General features: G+C 41.6%; 1 protein-coding gene across 2 annotated transcripts in view; it reads right to left on the reverse strand.

Annotated features, from left to right (window-relative positions):
- Positions 1 to 608: 608 nt before the first annotated feature.
- The window catches only part of FRMD8 (FERM domain containing 8), a 38,321-nt gene continuing 11,836 nt past the window's right edge, over positions 609 to 27,093 (reverse strand). For both annotated transcript variants that reach the window (XM_075836938.1, XM_075836939.1), the window contains exons 6-11: positions 26,743 to 26,909; positions 26,110 to 26,322; positions 15,756 to 15,879; positions 6,280 to 6,423; positions 5,668 to 5,851; positions 609 to 1,282 (exon numbers count right to left, since the gene is read on the reverse strand). In XM_075836938.1, the coding sequence (XP_075693053.1) occupies positions 1,173 to 1,282; positions 5,668 to 5,851; positions 6,280 to 6,423; positions 15,756 to 15,879; positions 26,110 to 26,322; positions 26,743 to 26,909 (942 nt within the window). In that variant the 3' untranslated portion in view covers positions 609 to 1,172. The remainder of the gene's footprint in view (positions 1,283 to 5,667; positions 5,852 to 6,279; positions 6,424 to 15,755; positions 15,880 to 26,109; positions 26,323 to 26,742; positions 26,910 to 27,093) is intronic.

Consider the following 27,093-nt stretch of genomic DNA (forward strand, 5'->3'; position numbering starts at 1 on the left):
AAGTGACTCCCCTGAGGACATATGATGCATGCAGGTTGTTGGTACCCAGATGCATAACTTTACATTTATCTACATTAAACTTCATTTGCCAAGCGGATGTCCAAACACTCAGTGCGTCCAAATCAGATTGCAATTTACGAACATCTTCCATAGACTAAACAATACTTGGTGTCATCTTCAAAAATAGAAATAGTGCTATTAATCCCATCCTCTATATCATTAATAAATAAGTTGAATAATAGAGGTCCCAGCACTGAACCCTGGGGTACACCACTTATTACCAGGGACCATTCAGAGTAGGATTTATTGACCACAACTGTCTGGATACGGTCCCTGAGCCAATTCTCAATCCAATTACAAACTATACTTTCTAAACCTATAGTCCTTAATTTACCCATTACACGCAGAAATTAAATTTATTGCAGGAATTTGTGAGACTAAAAATCTGTTCCATACATCTAAATGAGCTGTTTCTGCAGAATGTGCATGGATTTCTGCAAGCTAAATTCAGATCAAAGACTCCGTCGCAAAAATTTCAGATGACAGATACATACTGAGGAATGTTGAGAGATATATTGGTAAAATAATGGACAACACTTGAAAATAGCAACAGTGATAAGCAATTTATTGCAGCATTTATATATCTTTATATGAAAAGCAGGAGTGTATAATTGAAGCTGCAATTCAGAATCAATTGAATATCATGTTATTTTTACATAGTAAAAATGAACTAGTGCACCAGTTTATTTATAAATTCCTTAATGCGTCGGACAAAATGTGATGAATTTAATATTTATTAGCCTCTACATTCCCAGGTATGGTCTTATAATAAATTCTTTCACGGTTTCTGGGATATATTTTATGTATGACACAAAAACAAACACACATGAGACTACTTGAGATATATAGTAACACAATTGTTCACAGGACAGATATTTTTGCTTTAAGATCTGAAGGCACTTTCTACATAAGAAAATGAACAGCTAACGTTACAGAGTAAGTGCTACTTTCTGGCAACCTTGAAGGTCCATCCCTTTGGACATAGCAGTGAAATCATTAGGCACATTTGTTAATGTTCTTCATTTTTGGCTTGGTCCATACAGTGGATATTAAAGATTCAGTGCTTTAAAAGTCTTTTGGTCTTTGGCTTTGCAATCTACAGTATCAAAAGGTCAGTTCTGCCCGTGGGTCTCCGAAGGCTGCACAGAGGCATAGCCGTGAGTAGACTGTCGGTTGAAAAATGATGCCGCTCTTTTAGGCTTCACACGTTTAATTTCAGTACCTGAAAAGGAAAGTGAAGTCATAGTTAGTAAAACATGGCATATTGAGCATTTGTAATAGTTTTCACCAATGTACAAGTTTTATACCACAGCTCCACCGAATGGCTAGATGACATACCGGAGCTTCAATTATATAAGCATGTTCCACTCCAAAGTGTAAAAAATAAAAGTAAAAAATAAAAGTTTCAAGTAATAAAATAAAACACAATAGACCCTTTTTCCCTTATCAGAGTCATTTATTATTGAAAAAAAATAAAATAAACCATACATTTGATATCGCCGCGTCTGTAACGACCTGAACTATAAAAATATTATGTTATTAGTCCTGCGCAGTGAACACTGAGGGAAAAAAAACCAAAAAGCTACAATATACTGCCAGAATTGCTGTTTTTTTTGTAACTTTGTTTTCCAAAAATTGAAATACAAAGTGATCAAAAAGTCATATATCCAAAAATGGTTCCTATAAAAACTATAGCCCGTCTCGCAAAAAAACAAACCCTCATACAGCGGTCGACGAAAAAAAATAAAAAAGTTATGGCTCTTACAACATGGCGACAGAAAAAATAGAAAGGAATTTTATTGTGCAAAAAGTTGTAAAACATAAAAAAAAAAGTGCCATAAATTGGTGGCACAAGCTGGGCACCACATATTGGCATATCTATAGAAAAATTCCTATTTTCACTCTGCAACATCTAGTGCACAACAATTTCTTGAAAAAAAAACCTTTAGAGACGCCTCCCCTGACGAGCTAGTGGGAAAATCTGTCAGGGGAGGCGACATCTCTATAATAGGAAGCAAAAGGGAGGATCCTATAGGGCGCTGCTGCATGGTTGTTTAAAGGTGGTCAATGATGATAGATACGAAAATATATAAGTAGATATTTATTAAATCATACAGGCTACGCGTTTCGACACTGTACCAGCGTCTTCCTCAGGCCGTAAAATATACATACAACGAGGTTATTTATATACTAACAAGGATCGAACAAACAGGAAGGGAATAAAGGTCATACAGGGGAAAGGTCAAAAGGTAAAAGTGACGTCATAGGTAGTACAGGTATCGGGGGATTATTTTAAAAGTTGTTAGCAAACAAATAACTGATTGTACCTAAGGGGAAGGAGATGAAAAGGATATTGATGTTGGTACCCTGAACAAATTCAAAAAATCGACATTCATAATTTAACATACATATAGTTACGATTGCGGTTAATTACAATCCATGTAGTGCGTCCTAAAAATGCCATTTAAAAAGTTATTTGGAGATTCATTAAAAGAAATTCATTTGCAAATTCGTTGAAAATACGTAACTTATGGGAACGGGAACAGTAATGGATGATAAAAAAAATATATATAATTAAATAAATAAATAAACACAGATGAATATATAAAGAAATTGCCAAATATTAGTATAATAAATAATTAATGAACAACAAAGTGACCTGTCGAGCAGGGGTTTTACTTAGTTTGTATGTTGTTAGAAAGAAGAAATTTTATGTATAATAAACAATGAAACCACTCAGGCACAAAAAACGGGTAAACGTACACGCAAGGTGTGACTGACAGCCGAATTCACCCAATGTGCGCCCTCACAGCCAGGACAGCAACGCGGGGCGAATGTACAGGCATCCACCAATACTCAGAAAGGATGGTTGTTGTATAAAAATATAATTATATATGAATTAAAAGTGCTTAAAAAAGAAAAAAGTATAAGAGGATCTTCACAGCTTCCGTTAGTAATTTGTTGGGATAGCACGGAAGTTGTCCTTGTTAACGGGATCAGAAAACAGCGATGTAAGTCAGGTTCACATTATTAACATTAGCGGTAGTATTTGTCTGTCATAAATAGCAGACAAATAAGAGTATTTTTAAAAAAGAATTATACATGTATAAAGGGAGATGAGATGATTATATCTCCCTGGCCGTTCTATATTTGGACAGCACTTTTGGGCGTCTCTGTTATCCAGACAAACACCCGTGAGGTAGGATCCCGATAATATGTTAATAGGAAAGTCGTATGCACTGTTACTTTGAGGGGTATAAAGTAAAAAAGTGCTGTCCAAATATAGAACGGCCAGGGAGATATAATCATCTCATCTCCCTTTATACATGTATAATTCTTTTTTAAAAATACTCTTATTTGTCTGCTATTTATGACAGACAAATACTACCGCTAATGTTAATAATGTGAACCTGACTTACATCGCTGTTTTCTGATCCCGTTAACAAGGACAACTTCCGTGCTATCCAAACAAATTACTAACGGAAGCTGTGAAGCTCCTCTTATACGTTTTTCTTTTTTAAGCACTTTTAATTCATATATAATTATATTTTTATACAACAACCATCCTTTCTGAGTATTGGTGGATGCCTGTACATTCGCCCCGCGTTGCTGTCCTGGCTGTGAGGGCGCACATTGGGTGAATTCGGCTGTCAGTCACACCTTGCGTGTACGTTTACCCGTTTTTTGTGCCTGAGTGGTTTCATTGTTTATTATACATAAAATTTCTTCTTTCTAACAACATACAAACTAAGTAAAACCCCTGCTCGACAGGTCACTTTGTTGTTCATTAATTATTTATTATACTAATATTTGGCAATTTCTTTATATATTCATCTGTGTTTATTTATTTATTTAATTATATATATTTTTTTTATCATCCATTACTGTTCCCGTTCCCATAAGTTACGTATTTTCAACGAATTTGCAAATGAATTTCTTTTAATGAATCTCCAAATAACTTTTTAAATGGCATTTTTAGGACGCACTACATGGATTGTAATTAACCGCAATCGTAACTATATGTATGTTAAATTATGAATGTCGATTTTTTGAATTTGTTCAGGGTACCAACATCAATATCCTTTTCATCTCCTTCCCCTTAGGTACAATCAGTTATTTGTTTGCTAACAACTTTTAAAATAATCCCCCGATACCTGTACTACCTATGACGTCACTTTTACCTTTTGACCTTTCCCCTGTATGACCTTTATTCCCTTCCTGTTTGTTCGATCCTTGTTAGTATATAAATAACCTCGTTGTATGTATATTTTACGGCCTGAGGAAGACGCTGGTAGTGTCGAAACGCGTAGCCTGTATGATTTAATAAATATCTACTTATATATTTTCATATCTATCATCATTGACCACCTTTAAACAACCACGCAGCAGCGCCCTATAGGATCCTCCCTTTTGCTTCCTTTTTGTCCACGTTTGATTAGCGGTAACCGGTCTGGTTTATAGGCTTTGGATCCTGGCAGCAGCACGAAGTGGACTGATTATTCTCTGCCTTTATCACATACTTACAAGGTGAGCATAACCGATCATGTTTATGACTCTCCTGTTATCCCATTGACCTGCACCTTGTGGCGCCGTGCCTTTTGCTTCTCTATTCATTTCTATAATAGGGAAGCCTATTGGATTCTCTGACTGGATACTAGTTACCCCCAAGGGGTTAAATTGGAGGGGAGATCTCCTATATCTATACTAGATATAAAGCTTGCCTTTGAAGGGAATTTTTTTTTCCTGTGTGTAATTTTTACTGACTGCTTTCCAAAATGAGATATTCAAAATAATTAAACCGACAAATTCCATCTAAAATGTATGTAATATTCCAAGGCTTTTTTGTATAATTTTGCATGTCAGTGACATAATTTCTTATATATATATATAAATTGTATCTCCAAGTGTAAATTAGATCCATTACTCAGTAATTTTTTAATAATATTTATATACCTTGGTTATGCATATTTAGAACCTAAATATACATATTAATTATTTTTTGTTACATTTCTTTGTCAATTGATATATTTTGCAACTTCTTTAGTTTGAAATTATATTTACCTACTGGTCTGTCTCTTAAAGGGGTTTGTCCATCAGAGATATTTATGACATCCATAGGATACCTCTGGTACCCGAACCCACCTCTAGAACGGGGCCCCCTAAACCCCATTCTACCTTTATCTGTTCCCACTGCCACTTGTAATTTCCAACCATTTAATCAGAAAACCAGGGGTTAGCAACCTGCAGTTGTTGTAAAATTGCAATTCACAGCTTTTGCCTGGAATAATAAGACCATTGGCTGTCAGAGCATGCTGGGAGTTGAAGTTTCAGAACAGCTGGATTGCTGAAGGATGCCGACCCATAAACTACACAGTAGGGAGTCTGTCAGAAAGGCATAGGTTAGCGATTTGCAAATCTTCAACTGTCGAGTCAGTAACATCATGCTGTTGTGTTTGAGAAGCCTTTTGTTAAAAATAAAATATTAGGGAATGAAGCAGTTTCCAAATAATTTGTGAGGAGTGCGGCTCCAGAGTTGAGCTGCACTTCACATGACAAAGCTGAGACATGGCAATAAAGAGGCACAGTAATGGCTAACTTTTGACTTACCATCATCCACATAATCTATTGTAGTAAGATTTTTAATGCGATTACACAAGACACTTTCCTGTCTGCGTAGCTTGGTGCGTTTCTCAGAAACTTGTGAATTCCCAGGAGTTGAGTCTGGAGAGGGCAAGTCAATACCTTGACTTAGCTCTATGCAATAATCTATCAAGCCACTCATCAACTCCGCCTGTAACAAAAAAAACAAACCCTAGCGTCATTTAATTTTTTAATAGAATATGGTTAAAACTATCTGTTGGAAATAGTATTGAATTTCAAACTGCTATAAAACCACAAAGTTATATATTAAATGCCCTACTTAAATGGGTTTTCTCATCATCATCATTTATTACCTATACACGGAGGTTCCAGAGTGCCCAATGTGAATAAACCTGTACTGCACATGCTCGGTCACCACCTAATTCACATTCTGTGGGGATGCCAGGACCAATGTGGGTCCCAGCGGTCAGACCCAAACCAATCAGACATTTACGGCATAGCTTGTGGATATGCTATAAATGTCGGTCGTGACACAACCCCTTTAATACATCTGTAGTTGATTATGAAGAATCCCCTGATCTAAGCCTAGATATTACTGATATTTCAAATGATTAATACCTGCTTAGAATATATTTTCAGTAATTTATTTACTGGCGTTCCTTCATTGTCTCCATCAAATTCAAGCCATAGAATGTGTTCTTCCTCATCTGGATATGTGTGATCCCAGGACAGCTCGGAAAACTTCAAACTTAGAAGGACGTGCTAGAAGACAGTAAAATCCAAAACTCAGAACCTAAAAAAAAATTATTTAACGAAGATAAAAACGGATGGAAACAATAGGCGAAAATATGGATTAAACATGCCAATATTGTATTTCCTCAATAGAAATCTCACTGTGCCTTACAAGCTTTGATTTTCTAACCTGAACAGTAAGGCCCCATGCACACGACCGTATTTTTGTCCACCCGTAAATACGGGTATTTGGTCACCCGTATTCCACCCGTATTTCCGGGCACGTTTTTGGCTGCAAAATTGCACTGCACTAATCGGCAGCCCTTCTCTCTATCAGTGCAGGATAGAGAAGGGCAGCCCTTTCCGTAATAAAAGTAAAAGAAATTCATACTTACCCGGCCGTTGTCTGGGTGACGCGTCCCTCTCTTAACATCCAGTCCGACCTCCCTGGATAACGCGCAGTCCATGTGACCGTGACAGCCAGGACGTCAACCCAGGAGGCCAGACTAGAGGAAGAAGCAGGGAGTTCTGGGTAAGTATGAACTTCTATTTTTTTTTTACAGCTTTATCTATATTGTGATCAGTAGCCACTGTCCAGGGTGCTGAAACAGTTACTGCCGATCGTTTAACTCTTTCAGCACCCTGGACAGTGACTATTTACTGACGTCGCCTAGCAACGCTCCCGTAATTACGGGTGTACACACGTAGTCACCCGTAATTACGGGAGCCCCATAGACTTCTTACGGCCTGAAATAGGACATGTTCTATCTTTTTCAACGGCACGGGCACCTTCCCGTAAGCATACGGGGAGGTACCCGTGGCCAATAGAAGTCTATGGGCCCGTAATTACGGGAGTTTTTACGGTCATGTGCATGGGGCCTAAGGCTGGGGTTCAGAGAGTGCAGATTTTGTAAGCCAAAACCAGAATTGGATCCAGGAGAACAGACCTAGAAGGCTTTTATTTATATATTTATTTTGGTTCAGTGCCATTCCTGCTTTTGGCTTAAAAAAAAACAACACGTGCAAAATCTGCAGCAAATCTGCACTGTGGGTACCTAGCCTTAAAATTTTCACAAGTAATTTTACACATACGATGTCAAAGAGGAAACATTCCTCGGAATATATCCAACAATTCCCTTAACCCTTTCACTGACGCGATAATTTTGACACTTGACAAATACGCAAATAAAGCCTGAATTATAAAATAAAAAAAATCATAGGACATCCCATACTCATATTTTCTGGAAGTAGACACCCGACACATTGTGAAAACGCCACCCAGCCCTTTACAGTCACGAGCGCGTTTATGCAATTTTGCATCAAAATGTAATGTTTTGTAAAAATTGCATACAAAATTCAAGTTCATAGCTAAAAATTTGGCCTAGGGGGGCGTGGCTTAGCGGCGTATGTGAGAGGAAGCAGGAACCGGAGCTCCCGCTGCCGATACCCTGGAAATCATCCTGAGACTCCACTATACTAACGCGGACATACCTGTAGTGACAGGGGAGAAGACGGTGATCCTCCAGGTACAATTCTGGAGCTGATTGAGGCTGTTATGACCCGGTCCAGGAAATCTAAGGCGGCAGAGGACGGTGAGCTGGGGCTGCAAGATGGCGCCGACATGTGCTCGTATACAGAGAGCAGAGATGTGAGAGGGGCGGCAGCATCCAGGCTGGAACGCTTTGCCAGGAAGGCCCCTATGAAACCTGAGGCAGCTGGAGGAATGTTGGATGGAGGGAAGGAGCAGGCTGGCAGCTCAGGCTCGAGATATGAGCCGCTGCGAGCACAGATGGAGTCAGAGGAGGAGGAGGAAAATGGAGGAGACGCTCCAGGAGGTTCAGGAGGAGGATTGAATGGAGGCACGCAGAACTTGGACAAGTCGGGCCCCACGCTGGCAGATGTTTTTTCGGCGGTAAGCCTGAGTAATACTACGCTGGCTAAGCTTACTTGCCAGGTGGGGGGAATCAAGGAGGATTTGTCTATCATACGCCATGATTTGCAGAAGGTGGCAGAGCGCACAACAGCGGTGGAGGGCCGAGTCAGCAACTTGGAAGATGGCATGCTGCCCATGAGACGGGATGTAAATGCGGTGGCGGAGGATGTAAAGTATCTCTTGTCTAAAACTGATGACTTGGAGAATCGTTTAAGACGAAATAATGTGAGGATGGTGGGAATCCCTGAAAAAGTGGAAGGGTCTAATCCGGATTCCTTTTTTGAAAAATGGCTATTGGAGGTCTTTGGAAAAGAGTCACTGACCCCATTATTTGCAGTGGAAAGAGCTCATAGAGTACCCACACGTCCTGGTCCACCTGGGCGGCCACCGAGACCTGTTTTGGTAAAGCTGCTCCATTATAAAGATAGAGACATAATTCTTCGAAAAGCCCGGGAAAGGCAAGATATTCGGGTGAACGGTGTGAAGGTGTCTTTTTATCCGGATTTCTCTTCAGAAGTTCAGAAGAGGAGGATGCAATTTCTGGACATAAAAAGGCGGCTGAGGAATCATCGAGTTCCATATTCTATGCTGTATCCTGCAAAGCTACGGGTGGCGGCATTGGGATCCGTGCAATTCTTTGAAAGTCCGAAGGATGCACTCAGATGGCTGGACAGTCATGATGATCGCCTACGGCACGATCGAGAGGAAGCGGCAGCGTGATCAACAGGCGGATGGTTAAAGAAGGGACTCTGCTATGAAAAGAGGAAGATGAGTTACATGAGGGCATAAGGCCTTGTTTTTATGCAGTTTTATGTTGGTCTAAGGTTAGGCTGCAGTTCATGTGTCATTGATGGTTGGAGGGGAGGGAAGTGCTGTCAGTTCAAGGGCAGACTGAGATGTTGGAGTCATTTAAAAATACTAACTGTTTATTGAGGAGGAGGTAGCGGGAAGCTCTCGGTTTTTGAGGTTAACACAGTAGAGGGAAAAAGAATGTGTTTTTACAAAGTGAGTGGGAAGCTGTATAGAGGTGAAGTTTTCTTCACCAGCCCGGGCCCTCTTAGAAGGGTATGTTTATGGATAGTTGGGGGGGGTTAGGGTGGGGGGAGGGGAGAGGTTTTGGAGGGAAAGGGAGTTTGCAACGCAGTACACTCAGATAGCCACTGGAGGTAATAGGAATAGCCACTGTCAAAAGCAAGAAATGTCCAGATGGGGGGTAGGGTAAATCTGTTGTCCTGGAATGTGAGAGGTATGGGGGAGGTAGTTAAAAGGCGGGCTATATTTGATTATTTGAAAGGGAAGGCCGCTGGAGTGATAGGCTTACAGGAAACTCATCTTACGGCGGATACGGTGCAACAGATACATAGGGTATGGATACGACACAGCTTTCATTCTTTTCATTCTACATACTCGAGGGGGGTTAGCCTCCTAGTGCATAGAGATGTACCGTTTAGCTGTTTAGATTCCTTTAAAGATAGGGATGGGAGATATGTGGGGGTGCATTGTAAATTGTTTAATTGGGAATGTATACTTGTGGTGATGTATGTGCCACCCCCGTACTCTGTGGTACCAATGAGAGAGGTGTTGGAGAAACTGGCTGGCTGGCCTATGGTACCGACCATATTGATGGGAGATTTTAATAATATAATGGATAAAGGGTGGGATAAATTTCCAAACGGGGGGGGGGGGGAGATGTTTGTCTGACAAGGTTTGGCAAATACATGACGGAAGTTGGGCTCACGGATATCTGGCGGGCAAAGTGGCCGCATACTACGCAATACTCATGTGTATCATCTACATATGGATCGCTGTCCCGAATAGATTTAATGTTTAATAATGGAATAGGGATGGAATGTGTGGAGGGGGTGGAATATTTGTCACGATCGCTGTCTGATCATTCTCCAATGTTGCTAAAGCTCCGAATAGGTGTACAGACGGGGGGGGGGCTGAGAATGCACTGGAGGCTCAACCCATTTTGGATACGCTTGGTGGGGGAGGAGACCATAACTATGAGCTTGAGAGAGTACTTCGAATTTAATAAGGGTACGGTTCCTACAGACATTCTGTGGGATGCTATGAAGGCGAATATAAGAGGGGTGTATATAAGGGAGATCACCCACATAAAAACTAAGACAAGGCGAATGGGTCAACATTTGACGGATCGGGTGACAATAACAGAGGTGAGCCACATTACCAATAACAATGCGGAAACTTTAGCTCAATGGAAGGCGGCTCAAAAATTGCTTAAGGAACATCAGATAGAGCAGGCAGCTAATAAAAGATTGTTTTTGCAGCAAAAATACTATGAGGAGGGCGAAATGGCGGGTAGGTTGTTAGCAAATATCGCACGGCCGGCGCGGGAGAGTGCGTTCATACATCAGTTAAGGACAGCAAGTGGGGCTCTGGTGGAGGAAACAGGAGATATACTAGGAGTGTTGACATCATTTTATAAGGAACTATATCGCACTAAGGTGGACTATCCGGAGGATCTTCTGTCAGCATATATGGCAGAAATGACATGGGTTACTTTGGGAGAGGAAGAGAAGGAGGGGTTGGAGGAATCTATTACTTTAGAGGAAATACAGGAAGCGGTGAGTTCTATGGCAAATGAAAAGGCCCCAGGGATAGATGGTATACCCACTGAACTGTATAAAACATATGGAGATGCGGTTCTGCCAGAGTTACTGGAGGTGTTCCAGGATAGTTTCGCCAGAGGGCGTTTACCGCAGACAATGTATGAAGCTGCTATAGTTGTGATTCCTAAAGATGGGAAAGATCGGACACAACCTGACTCTTACAGACCGATATCTCTGTTGACTACAGACATAAAAATCTTAGCTAAAGTGCTGGCTAATAGGTTGTCGCGAGTAGTGACTACAATAGTAGGGATGGATCAGTCGGGATTTATGCCAGCACGTTCTACAGCAGTTAACTTACGTAGACTTTTCTTAAATTTGCAGACAGATGCTCCGGATAGGCGGTGTAGAGCAGTGTTGTCGTTAGATGCTGCCAAGGCGTTTGATAGTGTGGAATGGAGCTACTTATGGGCTGTATTGGAGCGGATGGGCTTTGGAAGGAATTTTATTAAATGGGTACAATTATTGTATAAGGAACCGGTGGCTCGGGTAAGAGCAAATGGAAGGATGTCGGACTCTTTTAGGTTGGAGAGGGGGACGAGACAGGGGTGCCCACTTTCTCCGTTACTGTTTGCGCTAGCGATTGAGCCACTAGCAAATATGATAAGACAACATCCGGGGATAGAAGGGTTTCGTTGTGGAGAGTTGGAGGAGCGTATAGCACTATATGCGGATGATATACTGCTGTTCCTGGGGGAAATAGATCATTCACTACCAGTGATAATGGCGATATTGGAGAGGTTTGGTAGGTTTTCAGGGTTGAAAATTAATTGGAGTAAGTCGGCGTTGTTACCACTCCAGCCAGTGAATACACCATTGATGATTGGAGGAACTGAAGTACCGTGTGTACGGAAATTTAAATATCTGGGGATTACGGTATCAGCGAGGGTGCAGGACTTTGTTGAGTTGAACGTGATACCATTAATGAATAAATTAACAGATAGGACCAAAGTCTGGCTTGGGTTGCCGCTGTCAGCACTGGGACGAGCAAATCTCATCAAAATGATCCTGATGCCCCAGGTTCTCTATATTATGCACAATGCCCCAGTGTGGTTGCCTAAATACTGGTTCAGGAGAATACATAATTTGTTTAGGGACTTAGTGTGGAAAAGGGGGGTCCCCAGGATAAAAATGGAAAAGTTACAATTACCAGCAGAACAGGGGGGGTTAGCTATTCCAAATGCGTGGATATACTATCTTGCAGCCCAAATACAACACTTTAAAGGATGGAAGAATAGGGAGGACTGGAACTCTAGTGGGAAACTGGTATACTATCTGGGTCAAAGAACGAATGTATTAGAGGCCATGGAATCGCATAAATTACTGAGGGAGGCGAGAGGGAAACCGACTCTGCTACTACTACATAAAGTTTGGTGGGAAAGTAAGAAGATATTGGGGATTGCAGGATGCTCCAATTATATGCCTTTATGGGATAATCCATATCTATGGGAGGTTAATATTTTGGAAGGATTTCAGGATTGGGAACAAGCAGGGATCAGATATGTGCACCAGATATATGAAGGAGGTACTTTTAAGCTTTTTGCGCAGCTACAGGAAGAGTTTGGACTCTCACATAGGCGGTTCTACCAATATCTTCAGCTCAGGCATGCGATGCAGGCACAAGAGAGGATGGTGGATTTGAGTTGCTCCACTATGGGAGGGATGGAACGAGTGCTAGAGGCCCAGGACACTAGGGGACTTATTTCGGTGCTATATAGTATGCTACTTACTAAATTCCTAGGAGATCCGTTGGAGGAGACTAGACGTAAATGGGAAGAGGATGTAGGGATGATAACAGATGAAGAATGGGAGGAATTAATCGGATCGCCCAAAATAATCTCTATTAGTGTAGCACACAGGAGGTCGCAACTCTTTCTGCTGCATAGGGTGTATAGGACGCCTAAGGTGTTGTGGCAAATGCAAATTAGAACAACAAAAGAGTGTCCCAGATGTATGTTTGATGGAGCAGATATAAAACATATGTTTTGGGGTTGCCCGAGGCTGAATGTATATTGGAATGCAGTTAAAGGAATGGTAGCTAGGGTATATGGTAGAGATTTCCCACTGGAACCTAAGATCTTTTTATTGGGTTGTATGGGGGAGGAAGGAGGAGATGGGGTAGAATTACTGGCTATAAAAAAGGTTCTGTATCATGCTAGGAAATTAATTGCAAAATATTGGCTGCAGGCGGATCCCCCGGAGGTGGCTGAGCTAGTAGGATATGTTAATCACACGGTATCACTGGAACACCGAATATATCTAAAAAGAGGGGCAATGCATAAATATGAGAAGCAATGGAGTAAATGGGTGAACACCTATAGTAATGTGCCACATTAGATGAGATTTGAAGGTGGACTGACGCATATATATGTTTACGGTATGGTGAGATCACGAGCTGGCATACAGGAAGGAGGGAAGAGGTGGAGGGATTTGGCGAATTAAGGAACAGAGGAGGTACTGCGAGAGGGGGGGGGAGTTCGGGTGTTAGGGTTAGGGAAAGGGATAAATATACTGGTACAACTAATGATGATGAAAGGCAAAGTGTAACGTAAATTACAGGAATCCTGTTCTAAGCACAAGATGTTATGCTGTTACTTTGATTTTTCTCCTGTTGACTGATTTCTTTGTACTGTATCAGAAATGAAAAGAATGTATAATTCATGTTGTATTTTCAATAAAAACTTGTCTGATTTAAAAAAAAAAAAAAATTTGGCCTAGGCAGTCTTAGGCTCTCAACATCCTGAAAATAAAATGAAAGTACAAGATGGGCAGAGTTCATACATATCTTCACAGAAGTCGACAAAATGACCTGATTAGATGCACAAAAGGAGATTATATATACACACACACACACACACACACATACATATATATATATATATATATATATATATATATCCCCTACTTGTTACTTGCAAAAGCATTCAGACAATTCAGGGGGTGGTTGGGTGTAAGAGGTGGCAAAGTTTTGTACCTGGTCAAAGGAAAAAACTGTCTGGTGTTAAAGCTTCACGGTCACCAGATTATAAATGCCCTATCTCCTACATAATCTGATCGGCGCTGTAATGTAGAGAACAGTGGTTTTTATTTTGAACAACGATCATTCTTTAGCAAGTTATGAGCGATTTTAGATTTATGCTAATTAGTTCTTGACCAACTGGGCGTGATTTTACTTTTTACCAAGTGGGCGTTGTAAAGACAAGTGTATGATGCTGACCAATCAGCGTCATACACTTCTCATTGTTCCAGTGTGAATGTGCAGTGAAAGAAGCTGGGCTGGAACAATGAGAAGTGTATGACTCTGATTGGTCAGCCTCATACACTTCTCTTTACAACGCCCACTTGGTAAAAAGTAAAACACGCCCAGTGGTCTATTAAGAATCTAATTAGCATAAATCTAAAATGGTTCATAACTTGCTCAAAAATTATCGTTTCTCAAAATAAAAAACAGTTATCTACATTACAGCGCCACTCAGATTATTTAGGAGAGATAGGGCATTTATAATGTGGCGACAGTGCATCTTTAGATGTTGGAAAAACGCAAGAGATGGTAATGGACTTCAGTAGGAGGAGTCCGGAAATTAATTCGATTACCATTAATGGACAGAAGGTGTCAAGAGTGGACAATTATAAATACTTAAAGGGAATCTGTCACCATCATTTCACCTATTAAACCAGCACTACCTAGTGGTAGTGGGTGACAAATCATTTCTATATAACCTATAATTGTCTTCTTAGTCGGCTCTGTAGCTTTAGTATTCAGTTTTTTAGTGTTCCCACACCGTATGCTAATGAGCAGAAAAGAGTCATATCTTCATTCCCCAAGTCTTTCCGAGTTTACCCCGCCTCCTTACATTTGATTGACAGCTCCGCGCCTTCCCCCAGCACACAAAATCCCACGCTTGTGCACTGATGTCCTCTTCTGATATGTGCGCACAACGGGACACCGGATTATTAGGATAAAAGGCGCAAAATGTATGCAGACCTTTATTTACAGTCGGAGGTGGAGTTTAGGAGAGGGGATAACGGCAATGAACTTTTTATAGCAGCGGCCAGTGAGGGAGAAGTAAAGATCAATAGGTGAAATGCTGGTGACAGGTTCCCTTTAAGGAGGTTTTACACTGGGAGATTAAAAATCGGGCAGAAATCATTCACAGAACGCTCATTACCGATAATTGCCTTGTGTAAACAGGGCAGTGATCAGCAGATGAACGCGCAAACGCTTGTTCCTCTGCTTGATCGTAAAGTTTAAAAAAAAACAAAAAAAAAAAACGAAAACACATCATCATTGTTGGCAGCACATCTACCTTTGTAAACATGGTGACGTACTGAAATCACCATCTTTATTATGCCTGTACAGAAATAAGTGTCACAGCACAGGTATAAAACACAGTGGGTACCACACCTGTACTGTGACATCACTTTTTTTTCCTGTAGTTGCTTACATTTTCTATGTTCTGTGACAAAACTGCAAAAATTTACATGTGCAGTGACATTGCTGTGCGCATTTTTCGGGGTGTAAGTATAGGAGGTGAAGAGGTTGCAGTCACACTGGTGCATAAGGTGGCCCAACAGTTCCCTAAAGACGATACCAGCTAAATTTCTTGTGAAGCGATTACAAATTTTGCACTAGGGCCCAGAAAAATCAAGTTATGCCTCTGAGTGTATAAATTACCTTGAAAAAGAAAAACGGTCAAACTTGCATTCTAGGTCGGAGATCGATCTATGTAATAATTTTTAGGACTTGTGTATAATATGAAATATCAGAGGACATGAAATTCTCGAATACAAAATACCTTTTCCTTGCGGTCTATAACAGACACGCCATCCATATTAATGGCCACTGATACAGTTTTACGGCCACTTCTGTTGAGGAATCCTTGAGGGGGCTTGTCCACTTCTCCTTGAAAAAATGCACATCTGGAAAAAACAACAATTCAACTTAAAATTTGCCAGTAGGATTGTAACCTCAGGTGCATGCATCAAATGACATTCCTTTTTATCAAAAAGCTCAAAATAGTGACTAAAGGTGCTTATTTGGATACCAACAAAGTCTCCACCGGCTGCTCTTCTCAACCATCATTCATAACAAACCGGATTCCAGCATTATGATCCTCCTGAACGTCCAATCCTATCGGAGGTTAGATTGGTATTATAACCATTGGCCATTTATTTGTATCCATTTTTGCAAAAAACTGTTCACACTTACACAGGGCCTTAAAAATACGATAAAATACAGTTCTGAAACTTGATCCAGAATTACATCTCCCCTCTCAATCTTTCTTTGCTCGCGATAAATGCCCATGGATGTCCTAACAGGGGCTCAGTGAGACATGACCTGTCCCTAACATTCTAAGTGGGAGGGGGATCTGAACCGATCCTTATCAGAAAAGTAAAATTATGAGATTATACAATTTTGGCCATGGCCCCTCTATATCCAGCCACATCCAAGAATCAGGCTATAAAATTCTCTCTAGATGGTATCGTGTCGCAGATAATTTGCATGCCATGATGCCCAACATCTCGTCACAGTGCTGGCAATGTCAACGTACTGAAGGCACCATCCTCCACACATTTTGGGACTGGACTGCGCAGTACTGCAATCTTTCTGGCAAGCATGGAGAATTACCTTCACCTTCTAAGACTTCTTTATCCCATTCACGCCAGCCATATTCCTGCTTTTGTCATAGTGACATTCCCATGAAAAAAATAAACGATACCGGTCCTACATCTGGTTAATGCTGCACGGGCCTGCATTCCGGCTCTGTGGAGACGTTCAGAACACCCGTCTCTCAAGCTCTGGTTTCCAAAAGTTGACGACTTCCAGCGCAAGGGGGACCTCACTCCTCAGATGAATGACCACGCATTTCTCCGTACCTGGCATCACTGGATAGTGTACCAAAATGCTCAGGAGTACGAATACCTAATAGCTCATCTTTTCCTCATTATTTCACTTGCCTACTTCCCATTCCCAGGATGACTTGACGTGCCCCCCAGGGCGAGATGGGTGTTTATGTATTCCCCATCTCCTTCCTTAACGGCCCCCTCCATTTTTTGTATCATTTGACTAATGATTGTTTATTGACCCTGATTGATGCAGGCTCCTCCCGTCCCCTCACCTCTTTTACATTATGTATGCATTGAAAAGGTTTGTTAAAATAAAGAATTTAACAAAAAAGAAAAGTGATCCACGTAAAACTCTTGTGCACGTTACATCTTAAAAGCTTATATACCAGTATAACTCAAGCGGAGGGAGTTGATGTAATCAGGGAAAAGCTATACTTTGAGCAAGGACAGGCTTATGTAAGTGATATCACTATTGGATTTCAATAGAAAAAATTATTTCAACTTTGATTAAAGATTTTGCTTGCAGCTCCAGGGGACTTTAATGGGGTTCTCTGCAGCTCTAACTTTTGCAAATATATTTAGGAATATGATTGAAACAAATTTTATTTAAGTCTGACCACATGATACATTTGAAACAGTGGCTAAGATTCGTCGATGATATTAGTAAGACAAGGGGAGAAATTTGAGACCACATTATAGAGTAAAAACACTGATCAGAACAACTTTCTTCAATGTAATAGTTTCCATGTTCCACTTATCTTTAAAAGTCTACCAAAGAGGCAATTTACAAGGGCTAAGAGAATATTTGTGACAAATATGAGAAAAAAAAAAAAAGAAGATTTCCAAAGAAGATGGTTTGAGTTCATTGGATCTCCGGTTACTTTGGAGACAATAGAGAAAAAAAAAAAAAAAAAAAAGAAGGAGAGAAATAACAAAATTAGGGTTTGTGACCACATATGATAGACACACAATGAAAATTAAGCGGAAAATATGGAAATGCTGGGGGCTTTGAAAACAAGAAACTAAATATGGATTGTTTAGAAAGGAAATGCGATTTGCATTACATAAAGATAGAGTCATAGGGGGGGGGGGGCGTGGCCTGATAGCTGCATGAGCAGACGCGAAGTGAGAGCTCCCGTGTGTAGCCTGCTATATCAGTTATCCTGACCTTAACCCCAGACCGACCGATCTCCCGGAGTACTCTTGCGGTCTAGCACCGTGGGTCCCACGAAAGTGTCATCAGCGGCGGAGAAATTGAAAGATGGTCAGGGACAGTACTCAAAATGGCTCCGCGGCCTCCCAAATGCAGCGATCTAGACCACCACGCGGTCAGAGTGCTTCTACGTACCAACCTGAGGAGACTGATACTGGCCCTGATCTAACGCTATAGCAGGTAAATGAACAACTGCTGCAGGCTATTAATTTGTCTACCACCTCGCTGACTTGAAAGATAGAAGAGGTGAGGGTGGATCTTGAATTGCTCCACCATGATGTTCAGAAGCTCAGGGACAGTGTGAAGGAGACGAAACATCGCATTTTTACTATTGAAGACAACACTGCCCGCATCCCTGATCACTTGTCGGCGGTGGAGAAAAAAAAAAAAAGTGGAGCTGTGGCAGCAGAAATGTGACGATTTCGAAAATCGTTCGAGCAGAAACAATCTTCGGATTATAGGGCTCCCGCAATGGGTAGAGGGATCAACGCCTAGAACCTTTATTGAGCAATGGCTCCAGAGCACCTTTCCGGTGGCACATTTCTCGTTGGTTTTTGCATTAGAACGAGCCCATAGAGTTCCGTATAAACCACCACAGCCTGGCTTACCACCAAGACTTATGTTAGCACGTCTCTTAAAAATTGGAAAGATTGGGATATGATCCTACAGATGACTCGGAAACAGCAGGATATTCAATATGAGAACTCACACGTTTCGATATTTCCTGGATTTTTCGGCTGAATTGCAGAAGCAGCGGGCAACATTTATTACTGTGAAAAAACGAATGTGGGATTTAAACATCCCTTATTCAATAGCTTATCCAGCTCATCTCCGGATATCTAATGGGGGTAAAACAGTCTTCTTTGGGGACCCAAAGAAAGCTGAAGAATAGCTAACTATGTGGCCAGGAGGCTCACGCCATTGCGACCAGTTACCTTTCAAATGCTGCATCCACTGCTATTGATCGGGAACATGTAACGTTATGATGACTATGATATTTTCCTGACCTGAGAGTAAGGATGGGTAACCACTATAGTTCTTGTACTTTTCCTGGCTGACATTTGTAATGATGGTTCCTGTCTATCGTTGGATTAAATTTTTCTTATACATAACCTGTGAATTGGTCTAACTAATAAATTAGCTGGGGAAGATTATGTTGCAGTCTTATTTCTATGCAGATTAAAATTACCATCTTGTACACACACACACACCACACACACGCCAAGGTACTCAAGTTAAAACCACACGTCTAATGGCTATTACAGTTCCTAAATGTGGGAGGACATCCCTCCCAAAGTTACCCTTACAGGGGTTAGTTTTGTTGTATTGGATACTAGTTAGAACGCTTGCTAATTTTTTAACACACTGCAAATGTTCTAAACCCCCCCGCCCCCCTTGTACCATGTATGCCGTGTGCAGTAACTATGGAGATAGCCTTGCTGGATACTGTATGTGTAATCTTCCATGCCTGAACTAAAAGTGATGTCGTGGAATATCCGTGGTATTGGTAAATCCCGTAGACTTGTGGTAATTGTGCACCTTAAGAAATTTGGCTCACACGTTATGTCTCCAGGAGACGCATCTGAATGCAGACGGTCAATAGATTAGAGAAACCGTGGGTTCAATGGGCAAGACACTCTTGGCATTCGTCCTACTCTCGAGGAGTCTCATTGTTAATTCATCACGATGGGATGCATCTAGGTCACTTGTGGACCCAGAAGGTAGAGATGTTTTTGTGCATGCTTATATAAATTGTATATCTCTTGGGATCTTGGGTCTGTATGTTCCACCTCCTGCTAACATGGAGACGCTGCAACTGGCTGCCAATTTTGCTTCCAATTATCCAGAGCTTAAAATTCTATGTATGTGGAACTTTAATATGCTCTTGATAAATTTGTGCCCCAGGGTAGTATTCCAGTGCCAAGATCTTCCTCAAACTTGCATTTGTTGGTGGAGGAGATGGAATGGATGGAATTGTGGAGAGTAAGACACCCTCATTCTTTGGAATTCTCATGCTTTACTCCATCTATAGGAGCACTATCTAGAATGGATATGTTTGGTTCGACCGCTTTATGCTGTCCAATATTGACTATGCCCCACCTAATGTTTCGGATCATGCACCTCTACAGGCAATACTTCAATTATATGATCGAGGAGCCAGTAAAACTGGAGAGTTCATCCCTTTTGGATATCTCTGATCGGTCCAAATGATCGCATTCCTGATCAGTTGACCCAATTTCTGGATATCCATCATGATGAGACTAATAGCTTACTTAAGTGGGATACTTTTAAAGCATACCTGAGGGGGTGTCTGAAATCCACAATTTCCTTCATCAAAAAAAGAATCTAGATCGGTTGAGGAGGGACTAGCCGCATCTTGTAAATTACTAGAAGCATCCTTTACTACTGACCCATCTGGGGAGAATAGACTAAAGTGAATGTAGGCGGGTAGATTATATTTGTTACAACTTAAAGAAAAAAAAAAAAGTGATAGGAAATTGTTGTTCCTTAAACAAAATGCCTTTGAATTGGGGAATCGGTCGAGTATTGGCACATTTAGTGCATAATAATCAATCTTCACCAGTCATTCTTAAAATCTTAAATCAGAATGGTCAAGAGCTTAGTAGTGCAGAGCAGATTAGGAACAGATTCCATAGGTTCTACGCTGACCTGTATGCTTCTCAAGGCAGGTATTTGGATGGAGCACTGTTTGAGTAGCTGGAGGGGATCACTTTCCCGCAGTTATCCTCAGAACATAGGGATCAACTGTCACGATGGGTGTGTGGACCCACTGGGACGTATCGCTGTAGCGGGATAGTAGCTGGCCAAACAGGATACCAAGGCAAAGTCAATAGTTCGAATAAGGGTACCTGTGGCAATACAGACAGTAGCGATGGCAGGCTCTGTTGGGACCTTGGCAGCAGGCACACCGCAGGCGCGGTGAAATACAGCAGGCGTATTATACGACAACTCCAACTCTCTACGGAACAGGAACAAGGTAGCACGGGATACAGCTAGCAGGAATGGGAACACTGGGAACTGGAAAACACTAAGGGACCATTTGCAAAGACTAACACGAGTAAACACAACAATGCTCAGACAATGAAGGAAGGAGCAGGGCCCTTCTTGTAGTCCAGGGTGATCAGGGAGCAATCAGTCAATCTAAAGTATGTGTATGCTCTGGCCTATTAAGGCCAGGAATGAGCCCGAGCGCGCATCCCAGTGGTCACTGCAGGATAGGGCGGCCGCATCTGCTGGCATCTCTGGGCAGGAAGACGACTGCAGGATGATAGGAGTCTGCGACTGCGGACGTTACATCACCTTGACAGTGGCATTACTTTGGAAGAATTGAAAAGGGCTGTAGGGGACATGTCTAATGGGAAATAGCCTAGACAAGATGGCTTCCCTTTGGAAGTTTATTCTAAATGCCTTGAGATCATTGGCCCTGAATTGCTTAAGATGTACCAAATGAATTAAAGTAAATTTTGAATTGGTTAAATTTACCTATATCTTTATACAAACCCACTATTATAATTCTGCTAAAACCTGACAAAAACCCCATGGAATGCGGGTCGTATAGACAGATTTCTCTACTTAATCTAGATTATAAATTACTGGCCTAAATTTTGGCGAACAGACTTCATGCTATTATCACCTCCTTGATACATGAGGATCAGTCGGGTTTTATTCCCGGGAAAACCACATCTGAAGATATCCGTAGGATTCTGGTGGTTTCAAAAGGTGGGAAGAGATTTGAAAAAGTATGGCAGCACTAAGGCTCAGGGGTTAGCACTGTTGCCTTGCAACACTGGGGTCCTGGGTTCAAAATCCAACCAATGGGCATTGGCTTCTCTTGTCGCGGCCAAAGTCTTCGATACCGTGGAATGGAGATACTTACATGCGGTGTTGGATAGATTTGGCCTCTGTTTTTCTAAATGGCTATCCATTTTATAGAATAATCCGTAAGCAAGCATACTGGTAAATGGAATTGGTTCGACCTTTTTTGCGTTAAGTAGGGGGAACTAGACAGGGGTGCCCATTATCCCCTCTCGTTCGCTTTGGCCATAAAACCCCTTGCTACTCAGATTCGCCAAGACCCCGTATTTAAAGGAGTGACAATCGTACATAGGGAGAGTAGAATTTGTCTGTATGCGGATAACCTGGTTCTTTTTTGGTCTGCAGTACACACTACACTTCCTAGGGCCATTAATATTGTAAGTCAATTTGGGTCCTTCTCTGGTCTCCTGATCAATTGGACCAAGTCTGCTCTAATGCCTCTGTGGGAGGCAGATTGGCTGGATATTTATTATAATCACCCAGTTGTTATATATAATATATTCCCAGATATTTAACATATCTATAAACGAAAAACCCTACTCGTTTACATGCTAAAAATATATACCGTCCAGAGGATCTCTTTATTCAGAAATTCAGGGCGTGGAAGACATTGCCTCTCTCAGTAGCCGGCAGGGTAAATTTGGTAAAAATTATCCTTTTACCAAAAGGCCTGTATTTACGGGAGCATGCAAACGGTACTCTTCCCAGATCTGTCTTTGATAAATTGCATTCCTTGATGTCCATTTTGTCTGGGGAAACTCTCGTAGGAAACTTGCCCTTACTCCACTATAGCATCCACTACACTATAGCATCCAAAAAAAAAAAAAAAAAAAAAAAAAAAAAAAAAAAAAAGGTTTGGGGCTACCGGATTTTTATATTTATTTCTTGTGAGGTCAGCTTCGCTACTTGAAGACATGGCTCACCTCGATACAAGAACCCCTTTCCGAATATGCTTTGGGGCATGTAATAAAGCATTCTACCATTTGGCCTATCCTGTAAAGTCCCGCACAGTTTAGAGGGAAATTACGATTGCTTCAGAGACTTGCACATCAAGTGTGGAAGGCAGCCAAGTTGATATTTTGGTTAGGGATTTGGCAGTAGATACCCCGATGTGGGACAACCCAATGTTTCCCCAGAAATCTAGAGAAATTCTCTGCCTAGTTGATGTATATAAGGAAAACATACTTATGTCATTTACACAAATGGTTTACAGCTATAAATCTGGACTACACCCTAAGGCCTCATTTACACGAGCGTAATATACGCGCGTGCGACGCTCGTGCTTTTCACGCGTGTCGTACGCACCTATATTACTCTATGGGGCAGTAAAGACGATGCGTGAATTTTGCGCAGCGCGAGTGCGTTGCGTAAAACTCGCGACATGTTCTAAAATTCTGAGTTTTTCGCGCATCACGCACCCATTGAAGTCAATGGGTGCGTGAAAACCACGAAGGTCGCACGGAAGAGCTGTCAAACTGAATGTAAACAGAAAAGCACCATGTGCTTTTCTGTTTACAAACATCCGAACGGAGTGTCTTACACATGAGCGAACAGACCTTTACCGGGTTCGGCCGAACTCGTTTTGACCGAACCCGGCAGGAGACAGTCACTGTGCAGGGTGCTGAAAGAGTTAAACTGTTTCAGCACCCTGGACAGTGACTTCCGATTCCAATATACGTGAACGTGTAAAAAAAAAAAAAGTTCCGACTTACCGATAACTCCCGGCTTCTTCCTCCAGTCTGACCTCCCGGGATGACAATTCAGTCCAAGTGACAGCTGCAGCCAATCACAAGCCAAGCACAGGCTGCAGCGGTCACATGGACTGCCGCGTCATCCAGGGAGGTGGGGCCAGATGTCGAGAGGCGCGTCACCAAGGACGCGTCACCAAGGCAACGGCCGGGAAGTTCTCGGTAAGTACGAACCTCTTATTTTTTTAAACAGGTTACTCGATATGGTCATCGGAATGCACTGTCGAGGGTGCGGAAAGAGTTACTGCCGATCAGATTACTCTTTCAGCACCATGGACAGTGACTGACGTCGACTAGCCTCATCTCTATGATGGCGGCTGCGCGAAAATCATGCAGCCGCGCATCATACACGGATGACACACGGAGCTGTCAAGTGCCTTTTGCGCACGCAAAACGCTGCGTTTTTTGTGCGCGCAAAACGCACACGCTCGTGTAAATGAGGCCTAAGACATGCGTTATCGCAATTTCATGTAGAGACTATCTTTATTGAAGTTTCCTTTGATAGTGATCCCTAAAACCCAGGGACCCAAAAGCATTATTTCAGCAATATACACACACCACCTTAATGCAAAAATTTACTCTAAAAATCTCCCTGTACAGGCTGCCTAGAAAACGGCCATACCCTCCTTACTTGAGGAGAGGTCTGAGGCACTGGATTCACATTTATTTGCTTCTTCTTTAGTAAATAATAGATTATCCCAACTATACATAGCATATCAAAGCTATCTCACTCCTATTAGACCACACCGAATGGGCCGTTTGCCACACTCAGTGTCACAGATGTCACTCTCCCGAGGCAAATTTCATACATCTTATTTGGGAGCGTGCCTAGATCAGTTCCTTCTGGGAAGAAGTTATTTCTGTCCTGACTAGGATCACTTCATTGCCTGTACCAAAAACACCAGAGGTGTGCCTGTTGGGTTTGTTTTTCAGGAAGACTGTTGGAATGCACGAATTTTCCTTAGAGAAAAGCTGTTCATGGCTAGAAAGGTTATTGCCATGAGATGGATGGCGGAGAGGTCCCCCTCAATAGAACAATGGAAACCCCTAGTTAACAAAACAATTTCATTTGAAAGAGTAGTATTCCGTAATAGGAAATACCCCCTCAAGTTTGGAAAAATCTGGGATGGTTGGATCTCTTCCCCCTTGACTCTGGATTTGGAGAGAACAGTACATTTATAATTGAAATGTATGTTAGAGGATAATTGAGTGGGATGGGCCTTGTGGTAATTTGGCATAAAATATTTTTTTCTTGATGTTATGTACACTTATTGATCTGCTAAGGTACTTTTCAGTACATTTGTTTGAGACGTATTTTTGTACTGTATGCACATTGACCGGCGGGTACTTATAAGAAAGAAAGAGGAAGAAGGAAGAACCTTACAGCTATACATAATTTAGTCAAGGCAGATATAGCCAAGAAAGATCTTACCTCCAAACAAACAAGGTTGAGAACTTTGAAGAGAGCTACATTTCAAGGTCTTAACGGCCAAAATTGTAATTCTAACATTAAGGGCGATTGTGTACATCACCCATTTATTATTTTTAAAAAGGGCACAATGTCAGCGATTTACGCTGGCAAGTTCTTGAACGGGTTAATCCCATTTCAGGAAATGAAAACCTTAATACTAAGCGACTCTTGCAAAGGGAAGTGTTCCGGATCCAGCATTTGGAAATGTTAACTTTAAAAGGGTATGAATGAGATATGCAACTTTAAAGTTTACTGTAACTAGCTGTGATGCTGCAGGTTGTTTCTTAAAGTGGGTTCACACGAACATGTTACGTACGTAATGGAAGGACGTATTTCGGCCGCTAATCCCGGACCCAACACAGTGCCGGGAGCCGGGCTCCTAGCATCATAGTTATGTACAATGCTAGGAGTCCCTGCCTCGCTGCAGGACAACTGTCCCATACTGTAATCATGTTTTCAGTACGGGACAGTAGTTCCACGGAGAGGCAGGGACTCCTAGCGTCGTACATAACTATGATGCTAGGAGCCCGGCTCCCTGCACTGTGTTCGGTCCGGGATTAGCAGCCGAAATACGTTCCGTCCTTTACGGACGTAACACGGTCGTGTGAATCCTGCCTAATGCTTCTGTTTTAAGTGTGGGAGGGTTTTCGGTATCACAGGGGTTTAGCAGCACATAAAACATGTGCATCAGTGTGATGTGAACAAGCTTGAGATCGGGGACGTGACACCCACGAAACGTTGTGTGTTACTCTTACTTTCTAGACGCAAGTAAATGAATCATGGCTTTTATGTTGGGACTCGAGTGATGAGGAGCATTTGCACGCTCAAAAGGATATAAAAATCAATGAATATTACTGCTTCTCATTTGGAATGTGAAAACCTATGGACTAAGGTCTCTCTTTACTATTATAATTCTTATGCTTGCTGCCAATATTAAACCTTCTCAAATAAACATTTCTGGAAAGAGTCGATTATTAACTATTATGATGCTTGGATAAAGCTGGTTATTAACGATTCCTCCTGGTCACACCTACCCATAGTAAGGAAGCTCATGGCATTTCTTCAAATACTCTTTGCAGTGAATGACATCCCCGTCTTCAGATGTAACATTTTCAGTGGCCGATTTGTATGTGTTCACCAGAGTCTCTTCAAAACTTGCTTGCCGATTCCCTCTATTCCTAAATGCATTCAGTATCCGGTTCTTCTTTTTGCACATATATAGAGGAAGAAAGGACTCAAGCTGTGGCCTGTAAGAGTAACAGCACAATGCAGTGTTCTTATAGAAGACCAGTAAATATTACATTTCCAAACATCTTGGAAAACTTTTGCACAGTACAGAAAAAAATAGGAGTTTTATAAAGTGACATGTCAAATAAGTTTTGATCGGTGGGAGTCCGGGTGCTGAGACACAAACCAGCTGTAATGGTATAACTTCGGCTCACCTCGGGCACCTATTATAATATACTACAAGCATGCCCTAATAGACATATATAGAAGTATCAGCCTGGTGACCTAGGCTGTCTCCATCATGACGCTGGCACGGCGATTATGCTTCTGTGAGCGCTGATCATTACTAGGGGGCTTCCTCCCGTGTACAGTGCTGCCATCATGTTTAGACATAAAACACATATGGTAATATGAATAAAGACGCATACACACCAACATACCTTAGTGTAGAGGGTGTATGTTTTTCTTGCTTGTATGGCCCTAGCTCCAAACAGCAAGACAGACCACCCAATAGTTCACAGTCCTCTAGATCACATGGATACCTGCCCTCCAGAACATTATATTTTGCCTCTTCATACAACAGCCGCAATATGTCCTCATTAGAAATCTGCATAAACAGTCAAGTTGACAAAGTTAGGCCCAAAGTTCAATTCAATTTCAAACGTTTTTGTATATCTTTAGGGCAACAAGCTCACGTTTAAAGTATGTTATTTTACAACACTCATTACACCAATTATTTGAGATAATCATGTTTTTGGTGGTTATTAAAAGCGACATATCAACTTCATAGG

Source organism: Rhinoderma darwinii, chromosome 9 (genome assembly GCF_050947455.1).
Source record: "Rhinoderma darwinii isolate aRhiDar2 chromosome 9, aRhiDar2.hap1, whole genome shotgun sequence".
Classification (NCBI taxonomy): Eukaryota; Metazoa; Chordata; class Amphibia; order Anura; family Rhinodermatidae; genus Rhinoderma; species Rhinoderma darwinii.